This window comes from Cibotium barometz, chromosome 38 (genome assembly GCF_041138505.1).
Source record: "Cibotium barometz isolate CiBa-2024 chromosome 38, ASM4113850v1, whole genome shotgun sequence".
In the NCBI taxonomy this organism is placed as follows: domain Eukaryota; kingdom Viridiplantae; phylum Streptophyta; class Polypodiopsida; order Cyatheales; family Cibotiaceae; genus Cibotium; species Cibotium barometz.
Window position 1 is genome coordinate 41,499,638 of NC_141083.1, and position 15,408 is coordinate 41,515,045.

Here is a 15,408-nt window from a genome sequence, read left to right on the forward strand (position 1 = left end):
CTCGGCCAGCAGCAGCAGCACCACCCGGCTGATGGCTAGTGTAATCCACCTCCTCCCCTAAGACAAACTCCGCATATAATTGCTTTGCGAAGTATATGGGAACCTGGCGGTTGTTCGGCATCCTCCCATATACGGCAACATATCGACTATAGATATGTGCCACCATACGAGGATGCGAACACCACGAAATAGTAAGGGGCTTGCCCGCCCCAGGCCTCATCCCACGACTATCAAGGAAAAGATCTAAGTAGGCTCCATCCCTAATCGGACTAAGATCACAGACCTGACGATATGTCAGGCCATGTGACACAGGAGCAGTGCGATGGTGGGCTATCCACTCATCTACATAAACAATATCGTGAAGGCTACGAAGGGACGAAAGCATCGCCTCCAAGTTTGCCACAATATGTAATGTAGATGGTGTGTCTCTAGCACTCCTACGGATAGCCGCTAACTCGCAGTCTATCTCCGCGATGAGGTCCACAATAGACGAGCGGCCCTCCTCGTGGCCCTCCTCGTGTGACTCCATGCTAAAACCTAAGCCTAACACAAAGGTCCAGTGTGAAAGCTCCAATGTGAAGGGTCCAATGCTTAGTGCTAAGTAGCACTAATGAAGCTATAAAACAATGCTAATGGGCCCACTAATGCTAATCCAAATCAAGAGAGCAAGGAGAGTGAAAACGACTTCTGACAATGAGGCAAAAAAAAAGTTTTCCGATTTTATAACCTTGATCGAGGTTCGGTGGCATCATGAACTTTAGGGTTTGCAAGATGTACGCTCTGGATTTTGGGGTTAGTGAAACATACGGCCAAGATACACACTTAATTTTAGGGTCGACGGCTGAGATTTGATATTAGTATCTCGTTCGAGGTACATGGACAGCTTAGATTTTAAGTCATTACCACGACCAAGGTATGTCGACGGTCGAGATTCATTATATACCTCGATCGAGATATTTAAACGGCTGAGATCGCATCTTCCAATGTGCCTAAATGGACGGTGGAGATTGCGTCTCTGTACCTCAAACGAGATATTTGGACGGTGGAGATTGCATCTCTGTATCTCAAACGAGCTATTTGGACGATGGAGATTGTATCTCTGTATCTCGAATGAGGTATTTCAATGGTCAAGATTTGATCTCAATATCTCGTTCGAGATATGTGGATGGTGGAGATTGTATCCCTTTACCTCGAACAATGAATGGTCAAGATTTTATTTTGATATCTCGTTCGAGATACGTGGATGGTGGAGATGGGCTAGTCAAATATGCCTAGGGGGATACAGTGTGGCCCTAATGTGGATCCGAGTGGCATAGATATCTCGATCGAGATAATGTGGTGGCGGTGACCTATAGTGGTGACATGGATGATGACTGGAAACCCGGACCTGTTTAGCGTGGCATTAGTTGGTATCTCGATCAAGATATGTTGCTTTAGGCTTGGGAGGCACGTGTCGTGTTTTAATTCACGGCGATATCACGATCGAGGTACTCAGCTCGAGATGCGTGGATGTCCCAATTTTAGAGAGAGTGAACGAAAGTGAGTACCCTCATCTTGCAACCTCCCTTCATGCTTCCAGCAAAGAGTGTTCGGTCGTACTACGAGTGATGCGGAGGAAAGGTACGCCCTAATGCATGGGACATTTGTCCTCCTCAAGCAACTTGAGTGAGAGGGCATCAATGTGAACTGCATGAATGTGGTGAATATGGTAAACCTCTACATTTTCCACCCATCAAATAGTTTTTTCCTCACTTGTCATTTCTGAGTTTTTGCCCCTTGAAACCTCTTTTGCAGGGACTAGTGCCAAACCCTGAGGCCAACGATGATGATTAGGTTCTATGTATAGGATTCGGGCCTCTAAATACATTTTTGTCAGCTCCATGAACTATGTAACTTCTTCTACTTAATAAAAAATTAAGTTTTGTTACCTTTAAGTACAGAACAGAAAACTACTCTGTAAAACTGGTATATTGGTACATAGCCAGGAATACACCTGGGTGTACCACTATTCAAAAAAAAAACTTGTCAACGTCAAACCGCGTCAAAAAGGAAGTTGAAAAATAACTTTTGCTTTTGCTGGTTTTAACGCTACATATTTTGACACATATATACACGTGTATATCGACGCTTTCGAAGATTTTTTACATGTTTATTTCTGTCAGAAACAATGTCGAAAATCAACCTGCCTGTAATAGTGTTGGATGCTACACATAATTGGTTGTTCTCTTTGCAAGTACCTTTCCACTATTGCAAACACTCCCTTCATTGTCATAGTAATCCACAAAAACATTTTAAATAAGAAATTTAGAAAAGAGCCAAAGATGGCACTTACCATGTAGGGATGTTGTATCCTCTGACACTTAGTGTCATCATCATCAATGTGATTATCTCTATTTGTGGCTCTCCACATTGGCCACCACCGCCTTAGAACCATAAATATTGAGTCTGTAGACACACGTAAAGTTCATTAAATAACAAATGTGCAAGGGACAAGTGAGTTTTCATACCTCTGCCTCATGTAGTCTTTGCCTTCTCAACTATCCTGGCTGGTCTCGCATAACTTGTGCATGAAGCTCCTTATCTCTCTCCAATGCCTAACCCTTTTCTCGATCTATCCACCACTATGGAGAGTTTTCCAATTCCCACTTTGAGCATTCATGCATAGGTGGAGGAAAATATACTAGTGGCCTTGTTTAGTAATCACCAACCAACCACTACTTTGCTCTTGCTGGAATAGTGGGTATTTGACCTTTCCTCTTAAATGAACAAGAAACCTGCATCTCCATCAAGTCAAGCTTCTTAAGAAACCTAAGTCATCACCCCTTTTTTCCTTTCACTCTCCAAGGGCCTCTAGTGGTGGAAATAAGTATTTCCTTTTCTCAGCCTTCACCTTTTCATTGTAGTCCTCAAAGAAGGATCCTCAAAGAAGGAGCAATCTTTTGAGACCACCAAGAATGTCCACAAAATCTTTAAGCACAAGTAGTTCTCTGTGTAATATTTTTTATTACTTCGTCAAAGCTAACTACAAAACCAAAACATAGTTGTATAGTGTGTAGCAGGAGACATGCCAAACATACAATTCAAGGAAGGCATAAGCAAGAGATTTATATAATAGTTTGCCTAATGTGTAGCCAAAATGCAAAAGAAGACTATAACTTACTGTCTACTAATATGGTCCCCCATGAGCAAGGTTGAACATGGTTGTTGTGGCCTTGTTAGCTTTTAGCAAATAAAACCATTATATTTTTAACTCAATGGTGGGGGACATCATAGAGAGCAAGTAGATTTAACTTCTCCAAAGTAGCATAGCTATCTGCTCTCCATTTGAGTGCCCATAATTTGGACCACCAATCATCACCAATTTTGGATCAATAATGTTGAGAATCTACACCAAAATAGCAAGATGATATACACATACTGAAATAAAAAAGTATTCATACTACTTTAGTAACCTCAACACATAATATACCATGCTATGAACAAAAAATTCCAACAACATCTTAATCAAGAAATACTATGAAATGAGTAAGAAGGTGGAGAACACATCTCTTTTACTTTACCATGCATACTAGTGAGCGCCAAATATTAGTAAAGATGAGAAGCTTGCAATTGCTAGTAGAATGCAATAGAGCAACAACTTACATTGTAGACTAGCTTTCTAAGGTATCCTTGTGTACGAGGGTACCATGGCTTGACCCCTTTAGTGCACTTCTTTCTTATTTGTGCTATTAACTTTCTATCTTTTTAGGCTTCACTTCATCCAAAAAGGGTGGTAGAGAGAAAGGGGAGACCTTAGACCTTAGAGAGGCTGTGTTGGCACTGCCTCTCTTGGCCATATTTATTTTTGTGATGATAGTCAAATGGTTAAAAAAAATGTCCAAGCTTTAATTACAAAAAGTGAGTAGCATGGAGGACAGATTATCACATAACTATCCATTAACTATGGACAATGCAAACATATGCTTCGGTTGTTTTATGTCTGCTGCCAATATGTGGCTAAAAGTGAGGTGAGATGATCACCTTAGGCCACCAAAATCTTTTTTTTGGTTTGGCATTAATTAATTAATGAATGCGGGTTTTGGTAACATTTGATCTAAAATGAGAAACCCTATTTTAGTATGAAATTCAATAAAATGTCTATTTTATCTACATGACTGCCACGCCTTGTCTACCAGCTTCTCGCACACATAGGAACACATAGCGTGCCCTTTATCTCTCTCTCTCTTTGCACACAGGGTTTATGCTCTCCCCAATGTCTCTCTATCTCTCCCCGATGTGCTTGCAGACATGCTACCTCACTACAACACATCGGGAGTGTAGCAGCATTTTTGCAGCATTTTCGGAAGGAAAATATCGAGGGTTTTCAAGATGCTCAGCAACAGCGATCTATCGATGCTCCGCAGTGCTTTTTCGTTGCCAAGCAGCGCTTTTATCTGTGAAATATTGTTGCATTGCTTAGAAACATCTATAGTAGCAAAAAAACACTGCTATACTATAAAAAAATCTCCCTTTTTTATTGCTTCTTTTGCAGTCGCGTGGTTTTATCTTTTGAATACAATAAACTTATACTCTGAGTTTTTTTTAAAAAAAACCTTGTCTATTACTTCTACCTCTCCTACCCTATCCTCCTCAAGCTCAAGCAAGGTATGTCTACTGTTTTCATTTATCTCCTATGCAAACAAGCTTTCCATGAAAGCTATCTTTTGAGTATTTCCTTTCTCTTTTCTCTCTTTTAAGTTTTTCTTTTCTTCTTTTTCCCTTCTTCTTTTTCCCTAATTAAGAGCTCTCCGTCGTTAAAGCTTCATATGGTAAGAGATCTTAATTTTTCTTAATACGTTTTTTTTCTTGACTTGGTTTAATTTTCTAGGTTTTCAACACATACAAACCTCACAAGAGATCTCTTTCTTGTTTGTTTCTTCTTTCATGCTTTTACATGTTTATAGGGTTTGTAAGTTTTAGGGCTTTTAAGATTAGGGTTTATTATTAATACTTTTTTTTCCTATTTTGGTTTGATTTTGTAGGTTTTCAACACATACAAGCCTCACAAGGTAAGAGATCTCTTTCTTGTATGTTTCTTCTCTTATGATTTTACATGTTATAAGGTTTGTAAGTTTAGAGTTTTAAGATTAGGGTTTGTTTATTTTCCCATGCTCCATGCATGCCAATAGCTACCTATACTACCAATACCTTCCTGGACATGTCGGTAGCTACCTATGCATGCTGATAGCAATCTATGGAAGTCAGTAGAACCAATGTATGCCGGTAACATCCAATGTATGCCGGTAGCTTCCTACGCATGCCGGTAGCAACCAATGCATGCCGGTAGCTTCTTGTTCCACGGGAACACTCACGGGAACATGGATTATGGAAGGAGGCCAGAAGCAATTAATGCGAGAGAGCGGGATTGTAGCCATGGGAACATAAAGACGCACATAATTTTTCCATATTTTTGGGCCGAAGTGCAATGTAAATCGTTTTAGGCGGGTGCGTCAATACAATGAGCGTAAACCAATGAGCGTTGCGAGCAAGGGTATTTTATGAGCAACAATTCCGAGATAATAATAAAACCTTATTTCCCTATGAAATACAATACCTCCTAAAAGAGGAGCCACAAGAATATGCTTTAACTGGTTGGCTGCTTGGAAATAAATAGGCAAACAATTAGGTCCTTGTTACATGTTTGTAGTCAACACAGAGAAAAATTTTGAAAAACGCATCATCAACAAAAGTATTATAGATGGATTTAAGAGATATATTGGGCAAATTTCATCATGTCTAGGACTATGTGCAATTTTAGTAAAGGTCCATGAATGTGATATTAAATCATCTAAGTTGCCAACAAGAAGGTTCATTGTTCTTTAGTTCAAGTGAGAACCAAATTCATGCGATGTGCATGATTTCAGGGTTCTAACATCTCTAGCCTCAAACATACTCATGTATCTTATGAAGCTACAGAAAAACATTAATCATCAAGCTACAAAAAGTACCAACAAAACAAGAGAATGGCTTGTGAATCCTTTATGACATAGACCTGCAATCCACCTAATACAAGAGTCAAGTAATACATCATCTATCAAGCTCAAAAAATGAAGCTATGAGTCTGTGTGGGGGGGCAGGAAAGCATGAATCCACATAATCCAAAAATAGCGCTATGCAAAAGACTACTTCTCATTTGCTTCATCATCAAGAAAAATACACCTTCTCCTACGTTTCTCCCGTCCCAATGATCGATCATCCACAGTGGTGCTTGTCATGTGTATTTCCATTGCCTCTGCATAACATGGTAACTCACTTTAAACTTCCATGACAACATCAAAGAAAAAGAGAAAAGAAAAATGTAATAGAAAGACATGCATGTTTTACTTACTAGTCGGATGGTGCATCATGCACTTCATAATCACCAGAGGATGTGTCACTTTCTCCAAGGTCTGCCACCTTTTTTGTGCCATAGATCTCCTCTATATATGGTGAAAGGTAATCCTTGCATATCTCCTCATCATTATCAATGACCAAGCAACCACGGCCGGTGTGCATAGATGCCTTTAATATAGGCCCTGTCCCAGCCCCCAACTCCAATATTGTACCTGTTCGTGGGCAAAGAGCCTCAGTAAACATAAGCATATGAGAGGGACTCCTCTCTAGAATCCCTCGCCAACTACCACTTTTTCCACCACGTCGTGCTCTATTGCTTGAAGGTAAGTAATGACCAATAATCTCACAAGAGAGGTCCTGCTGCAAAATATTTCCCACCTACAAATTGAAATACACATAGTATCAAGTGATCACATTCAAAAGTAACCTCCAATCATTTAAATTCAATGCACTCCTAATAAGTACTGAAAGTGTCATCCAACCTTTAATGCACTCTCACTATTGAAAGGAGGATCCTTTCCCCTCTTGTGGAATGCCAAAGCATAAAATACATTCACCTATACAGGCAACAAAGAAAAAACAACACAATATTAGATGACAAATAGCAAGAATTAACATTCAAGTGAATAGACTTAAACCTTTTGCATATGTCCATGCTTTTGTAGCAGAGATAATGACTCAAAGCTCTCCATAATCCATCTGAAACCTAGCTCCAAGCCTGTACGCTTTGCAAAGCGCTCCACAGAAACAAGAGAAGAACTCAAGCAAAACACTAAGACCCATCCCATATCATCCATAACACATGATGCCGCCAATAGAGAGAACTTCATGTGGTCATCTGTAAGGACATTCCATTGTGGAATACCTTGAAACCCATGAATAGGCAAACCTGCATATTAATCATGTATATCAGCAAGTTCCTTTTACACAAACACCATCACAAAAAAGGAGTATACATCAAAAAAGTTTTACCAGTAGGAAGATCAATGAAAGTAAGGGCAACACTCCAACTACTTGGCTTGGAATTTCTCATCTTTGGACCTCCACCCAAACGCACATAAAACTCCCTCATAAAAGCAAACCCCTCATTGAAGTTTCCGGATGCAAACTCTTTTCCAAGCACTATGTAATCGTAAAACCAAACCTTCGAATGATTTTTGACTCCATGCTTCTCCACAAACAAAAAGCTAGAAAGTGGAGCATACACCATAGCTCCCTTGGTACTTGTCTTGTGTGCTATAGGACTCTCCAAATTACGGGTGTCTATAGATAGTATGTCCAACAAAAAAACAAATTAATAAAATCCAGAAAACTATTAAAAACAAATATTTAAATACAGTCCAGAAGAACCCAATGTTACCTTTTATTACATCTCCCTTTTTTTGAGAGGGACGCCCCTTGTTTTTTCCCAAAGCATGCATCTCTAGCTCTTCTCTCTCTTTGATAGATTTCAACTCTGCCTCCATTTTCTTCCTTTGCTCCTCTGACATCTCGCCTGATGACCCAGAATCAGATTTGCATTCTCCTTTTAAATGTTGAAGGTATCTCTCCTTCTCCTCCTCTAGGCACTCTCCTTTCTTCATGTCAATCCACCAAGGGCAATGCTTTCTCTCCCAATCCGTCAAGATAAAGACTCCATTAGGATCTTTACCTTCACGAAAGATGGAAGAGGTATACATACTATAGGTTGGAGGAGAAATCACAACCCAAGCCTTGCATATGTCAGGCAGACCATTGATTGTTTTCTTGGCTATTAGATGCATTAAAAACCTACAAAAGAGATATAATAAATCAACTAAAAAATAAACACGGTTCATAAGATTTCAAGAAACAATGAAAAAAGAGAATTACCTATAAACCAACCGTCTTGAGGAGTTTTTTAGATCCACATGCTTGGCCGACGGAGTTGCCACACTCATCTCTTTCTGGAGTTCATAAAACAGCACTCCTCTATAACGGTTTACAATATCTGCAAAGTAAGTCTCTATGTGCACATCGGCAGGTAGCTCCACCTTATTCACCCCCTGAGTAGAATCTACCACTTGGTGTAGAAGCCGTGTGGCATCCTCCAATACCTGATCCATCCAAACCTCCTTTGCAAGCCAAGGAATGTAGTGGTGATCTCCAAGTGGCATACCATAGCTCTGCCGAAAGTTCTCATCTGCACCTAACATCTTTAACATTTTCAGCTTGAGATTTTGGGAACAAGCAGCACTAGAAATGGCATAAAGTTTCTCAATTGAGATCTTAAACTTCTCATCCTCAAAGGGAAGCTTCCATAATACATTGAACCACTCCTCTGAATTAGATGGATTTACCACCAAAAGATTCTGTGCCACCAACAGAAAAGAATTAGAAGAAGAATTAGAAGATTCTGTGATGCCAAAGAACCAAAAGCAGAAGATACAAACCCGTGTCATCCTTCTATTATAGGATTTGATGACACTCCTCCTAGCTAGTGTCTCAGCCTTAATACGCTCATCCTTTGCCAAGCTTGAGGGAATCTTCTTAATTGCCAATTCTAAATCTGATTTCCATTTATTCTTCAAAAAATAATAGCCATTAAAAAAACACTTAATGACAAAGATAGCAAAGTAACATTCTTAACCACCTTTATTAAGTACTTACCCCATATACAATGGGTCCAAGAATAGCTTGAGTGAGAGGATACCAAACTCGCCTTCCAGATTGTGCCTCCCTAGACCTGGCCTTCTCCATTGACCTCTTATCTTCTTCCGTGAAGGAGTCAGTGAAATTAGATGGATCAAGAGAGCAAACCGTGCTTGTATGGAATAAGTAATCTTTGAGGTTTGTCTTTACAATAGCCTCTTCATTCATTCTTCATGAAATAAATAGAAACAACCATAAGAACTAATCAAAACAACCATAAATACAATGTTGAATAAACAAAATGTTGAATACTCACATGTTTATTCTCTGAAGTGCAGCGATAAGCCTCATCTCATCTTGTTCATTAGGCACAATGAATTGCACCATAACTCGAACATGTCTCTTCTTATCATTACGATACATCTCCTTGATGCTCTCAAGCCAAGAAGCGGTCCTGTGATTTCCCTCCCAAACATAAAACATCTTTCCACTTAACATAGACCACTCATCTTTAGATGCAATCTCCTCCTCAAACTCTGCATTGACAAGCTGCCAGTTTTTGTCCCATGTCTTCATGATATCTTCATTCACATCCTTTGTGCTGCCATCTGGTAGATTTATGGAGAGAACAAACATACCTTTCATCATCAAATATCCTTCCTCTTCAAAAACCTTCTTTAACAATGAGAGATCTTTTCGAAGCTCTCGCACCCTCTCGTTGACCAAGCATCTACACAGAGGGATCAATGGAGGCATGGAACCCTGATTAAGTGCCAAGCTGTCTATGAACTCAGACCCATGTGGCTTGATGATGGATTGTGGAATAAGATCATCCACATCTTTCTCATCCTTGTCACTAGAAGCATCAACCTGTTTGCTGAATCGGTATGAAAGGCTCAGTTAGAACTTTGTCTCCAGCTTCTTTGCTAACTTCCTTTTGAATGTGACTCCCTTGACCACTCTCTGCCATTTCAATGGTCTTTTCACTGCCATCACTAGGTGGAGATTTTCGCTTTCTTCCCACATTCTTGGCCGTTGATGTCTTCCTTTTTCCAAGAGCAGGTGACTACAAAAGACATTAAGAGCAAGTGATTATACAAGACATTGTTCTTTGCAACACTATTTCGCCAGCGAAATACATAAGGATGGAAAAACACTTGACATTACATGCATTCAGAGATGCATAAGACAAATTCACAAATTTCAAGGCATTCATGCACCTCAATTAACCAAAACGAGGAAATTTCAAGGCATAAGAAAAATTTCATAACACATACATGCGAAATCGAAAAAGTCTTCCTCACAAATACCTTTCCACATTGCATTGAGTGGAGGATGGATGTGTACACCAAGTTGGGAAGGTTTCCACATTGTAGATAGGTATGCTCACAAGAACACACACATACACTATTTCGCTGGCGAAATAGTGTATGTGTGTGTTTTAGTTACCACAAAAACACACACAAACACTATTTCGCTGGCGAAATAGTGTGTGTGTGTGTGTTTTTGATAATCTGCAATGAGTGTGTGTGTGTGTGTTTTTGATAATCTTCTGAGCTTGGCCATCACGACATAATCCTACAACTATGAAAAGGCGAAATAGTCTGTATGAGTTTTGGCTACCACAAAAACACACACAAACACTATTTCGCTGGCGAAATAGTGTGGGTGTGTCTTTTTGATTGTCTATCATATCATCACCATCAAGAGAGCAACAACATCATCATAGTGATGGATACATGTGCAAATACATCATCTCCTTATCATAGTGATGGATACAAGTGCAAATATGTATCCTTATCAATACAAAATGAGATCTTGTGTGTGTGGTGGCATCCTCATCCATCTAGAATATCTATCATAGGAGAGACTATGATTATCAAGAGGATCACCATGCCCGCTATGAGAGGTGGAGTAGGCCGCACCTCTATTGCCATGCGAGCGGATAAAATACTCACACCCACACTATTTCGCTAGCGAAATAGTGTGGGTGTGAGTATTTTATCCGTCCTTTTTAAGGGCAGCTCCTGTTTGTGAGCCTCAACTGAGGATAGTGTGAACATGCACCATTTAGGCAGAGGGCATGAGTGTAGTAGTATAAGTGAGATGTATGCTCGATTAATAGGCAGGATTTTGGGGGAGCCTTTGGAGGGAGAAAAGGTCATCCATGAGGTTAAGAAACCGCCTTACTAAGGAGGTTAAGAAACCACACTTGCTGCCCTACACAAAAGCACCTCACCCCTCCTCCAAGTCACTCACTAAAAGGTCAAGCTCCCATGTAGGTGGAGGGAGTGTGCAGTTTTGCAACAAGCTTGCAGAGGAATTTTAAATTTTTTCTTTTCAAAAATCAATCCTCAAACAAGCTGTACTTTTTTCCACTTAATTTACCAACATGGGCTTGTATTCACTGCATATTTTTGCATCGAAGCTTTTCATATCTTTGAAAATCGGTTTAGGCCGCACCTCTATTGCCATGCGAGTGCACAAACACACTCACACACACTATTTCGCTGGCGAAATAGTGTGGGTGTGAGTAATTTACTGCTGGCAGTTTCTCCTCGGCGGAAGCAAGATGTGAGTAATTTACTGCTGGCAGTTCCAAGTGCGCTCAAAACGAATGCCTATCTATTCCATGCGTAATCAGGCCACGCGTGCCAAAAGACTCCAGTCTTTCCAGCAGAGCAAGATGCGATCGATCGATGGATGAGATAGACAAAACAATCAGTCCGATTCGCAGGTTTCGGCGATAGCGCACAAACACACACACACCTTGAAATGGACTCGAAATACCTTGCTGCTGCCCGCTGATCTCCTTGTCGCACGCTTCATATCTGCTGAGGCTGAAGGCAATACTCGGGAGACTGCTCAGGTGCAGAGGCGGAAGACAAAGCTCGGGCGCAGAGACAAAGTTCGGGAGAGCTCCGGCGCGCAGATGAACGAACTTGTGTGTGTGAATTAGAGTCAACAAACTCACACACCCAAATTAAAGGCTCTCTGATTCACACACACCTACCCAAATTAAAGGCTCTCTAACTCTCTCTAACTCTCTAACTCTAATCCGAGTTCACTTTCCAGGGTCTCCCACACTCGCGTCCATCAATCTCTAGCCTTAATTCCTTTCTATGGGCTCTCTCCCTCTTTCTCTCTCCGGAGATATTAGGTTGCACCTAGGTCCTTTACTCACCCACCTAGTCACTTTAACCACTCGCCCAACCCCCCTCTGGGAAGCGGATCTAGAGAATCTCTCTTTAACTCTCTTTAAAAAGGAGGCGGCGGCTTGAATGACACACACACTTGTTGGGTTTAACGCATTAAACGATTATATATTCTCTTTACCCTACATATTATAAATAATAGCTATTTTTAACCTTTTATAATAATTATTTGATTAAAGATCTTGCCTCATAACAAAAAATAAAAAGGACACTCTTTATAAAAGAAGTGTCGCCTCTAACAGGTCGACGAGTTCTTGACAATGGAGAAAGCAATTGTTCAAGATGAGAATGGTGTCATTCAGATGGAGTTCGTAACAATGGCTGGATTTGTTGAGGTGTCCAAAAGAGAATTGTCTTTACATTTTGGCCTGACAGAGGAATCCATCCACCTTCACCAAGTATCTGGTGATCCGGATGATGGCCTGTATTTTGATCTTGCATCTTACCTTAGAGAACAAGAAGTAATGTTTCACCTGGATTTTCAGTTTGGAAAGGTATTTATTGTTCGTGGAGATAAGGTGCCATGCATCCCTTCTCAAGATGAAGATTTTACAGATCTTGAAGTTGAAAAGAGGATTATAGGTGACACATTTCAAGAAAACGATGATGCTACAGTCAGTATAGTGCAATTACTCAGAAATCTTCCATTGAGGAACTCATTGAGAAACACTTTTATGCAAGCTAATGAAATAAAACAAGTGTCAGAGCTACCTAATAGATATGATGGGAATATAATGTTCGAGCTGCCCTATGCAAATCCCTCAACAAGAACCATTGGCATGGAAAGCAAGTTGGATGGGCATACTTGGACAAATGAGATGACAAGCAACATATCTGGATTTGAGGGAGTAGTGAGATACAGAAAGTGTGGTGGCCATTTACAATGCCTTAACAACTTATGCACTGGCTTGCAACGATCTAAAGTAAAAAATGAGAAGCATTGGACTGGTCGGTTAACAAGAGTTTGTCCAGAGGGCTCAACAACAGAAGGATTCGGAAGCCTTAAGTGCTTTTATTGCAAGTCATATCCAACTTGCGTTGCTCAATGTACATGCAAGCTGGTGCTTTGTTTTCCCAATGAGATTGCAGGTAGAAAGGTGTCTAGAGGTGTCATACATATTGGCCACCACATGCATCCAGTTGCAGAGGGTGTTTCTAAACAAATTCTGGATAATGTCCATGAAAGAGTTAGTAGAATGGTTTCTAGAGACATTGGTGGTAAACCCAGATCTTTTCAACTAAAACTAGCAAAGGAGATTGTCATGGAATCTTGTCTTTTTCAACAACATGAAGGAGATGTTAAAGTGTCTGACAGCGACTTAAGTGTCTTGCTGGCAAAACTAGCACCTGCTCTCGACAACAGAAGGTTATCACGTTGGAGGAGAGACACACAAGTTGACTCCATGTGGTGACTTTGAGGCTCTGCTAAAGCTCAAATCAAAATTGATGTTTGATTACTTTCAAAGTATTGCATTCCCTGGGCAGATAGAGTTGTCAAGCTTCGAAAGGTGTCATGTCTTTAAAATGTCAACCCAAGGACCAGGTAATGGAGTAGAGTTGGTTAATAAAATGAGGCCTAAAGGTGAGTTAGGTGGCTGTTGGGTGTTCTTTGACTTTGTGAAGAGAATGCATGACTGGACGACCATGGCTTGCCATGTATATAATCCATTTGTGCAAGAGATGCAGACCATTGCAATAGGGGATTTTAAGGTCGAGGACACAGAGTCCCAGATTTTATTTTGGACATTGTTGAATATGGTTATGGAGAAAAAGGGTTACAAGAAGGCATGTTTCAAGGGATTCATGGCTGATGAGGCTCAGGCTAATTGGCGAGCAGTTAGGACAGTTTTTAATGGAGGCCCTGAAAATGTCATGGTTGGAAGAGAGAGGTCTTGCTCCTTTCATTGGGAGCAAAGCATGCAGCATCATGCAAAAAAATGCATTCCCTCTCATAGCCAAGAGGAGTTCAAGTCACGATGTCGTGCATGGAAAGCAGCACCATCAGAGGAGACTGCTGAGCAGGAATTGGACAATCTTTGGACATGGTTGCAAGAAGGTCATGCTGACAAAACCAATATCTCAGCTTTGCAAACATGGTTAATATGGTGGCATGCAAGAGTAGCTCACTGGGGTGAATACATGGTCAAGGTAAGACAATCTAATATGGAGTTGACTCTTGCCTTGTAATTTTGATTCATTTATCTTATGTTTAAATTTGTTCAAATATGCAGGCCATGGAGGGAGATGAAAAGTACCTTGTTCCAAGAGCAAACTTGGCGGAGTCTATGCATGGGAGTTGGCTGGCATCCAATGATGGGGTGAAATACATTTCACTCTACAATGCTTGCTATAATGACCTTATGAATACTCTAATCCAACAGTCAAAATATGATAGCTATCTTAAGGGTGGCCACCTTGGATGTGGTCCTGGATTGGAGAAACTTAAGAGACGGGCCTCAACAAGTGCAATCCCACCTGCGGCAAGAGAAATTGTTGATCTCACAAATGAGGCTGCTGTAGAGCTGGGGGCTGCCAATAGGTCTCTCTCCGCAGATGGTGATTCTAGGTCTGTTCGACGAAAAAGACGAGGTGTATTAAAGAATCCTATCAAAGAGGGAGATTCACACCGACCAGAGTATGAGTATGTCACTTATAACACACAACATCACGGTGCACCCAATGTTTTGCAGGAAGTACATAATGAGGGAGAGGTGGAAATACATTCAACAAGGTGGGCAATCAGAAGGACAACACCAGGGAGTAAGGTGCGGTGCCAAGGATACTTGAGAAATGAGAAACGAAAATGTAATGAACTTATTGATAAAAAAGGTAGGGCAGGATTACTAGGAGTGCCAGCACCATGTTTTGAGGGACTCATTGAAATCCCCTCTGGAACCAGGAAACAATTTGTATGGTTTTGTGGAAGTAATGTTGACCATACCTGGGAGCCCTCTCACAATGTAATCGAGAAACCAAGCACTAGACCTGCTGTGTGGCCCGTTGCAATTGGAACTTCATTGGATTCTACAGAAATATCTGCATTGTCAAAGGCAGGCTTTGATTTGAAGAACATTAGTGCAGAGGCACATCAACAAGTAGGGACTCCTCTTGCAAGTCATGATGATGCTGATGTGCGTCCCATGAACCGCAATGGAAAGCTAGTGATTGTTGCCAAGGTGGTGAACAAAGAAATGCGGGATAGAATCAAAAG

General features: G+C 40.7%; 3 protein-coding genes across 3 annotated transcripts in view; 1 reads left to right on the forward strand and 2 right to left on the reverse strand.

Moving 5' to 3' along the window:
• LOC147616722 (protein DMR6-LIKE OXYGENASE 1-like) overlaps nucleotides 1–15,408 on the reverse strand; it is a 310,722-nt gene that overhangs the window by 210,900 nt on the left and 84,414 nt on the right. The window lies entirely within an intron of this gene.
• LOC147616724 (uncharacterized) lies at nucleotides 7,005–9,738 on the reverse strand. Its single transcript, XM_086777015.1, has 8 exons — nucleotides 9,299–9,738; nucleotides 9,236–9,243; nucleotides 9,001–9,101; nucleotides 8,784–8,915; nucleotides 8,390–8,702; nucleotides 7,733–7,990; nucleotides 7,345–7,635; nucleotides 7,005–7,261 (listed from the first exon to the last, which is right to left on the reverse strand). Exons 1-8 carry the CDS (start codon nucleotides 9,736–9,738, stop codon nucleotides 7,005–7,007), a joined length of 1,800 nt encoding a protein of 599 aa, XP_086633141.1.
• Nucleotides 12,458–13,609, forward strand: LOC147616725 (uncharacterized). Its single transcript, XM_086777016.1, has one exon. It carries the CDS (start codon nucleotides 12,458–12,460, stop codon nucleotides 13,607–13,609), a length of 1,152 nt encoding a protein of 383 aa, XP_086633142.1.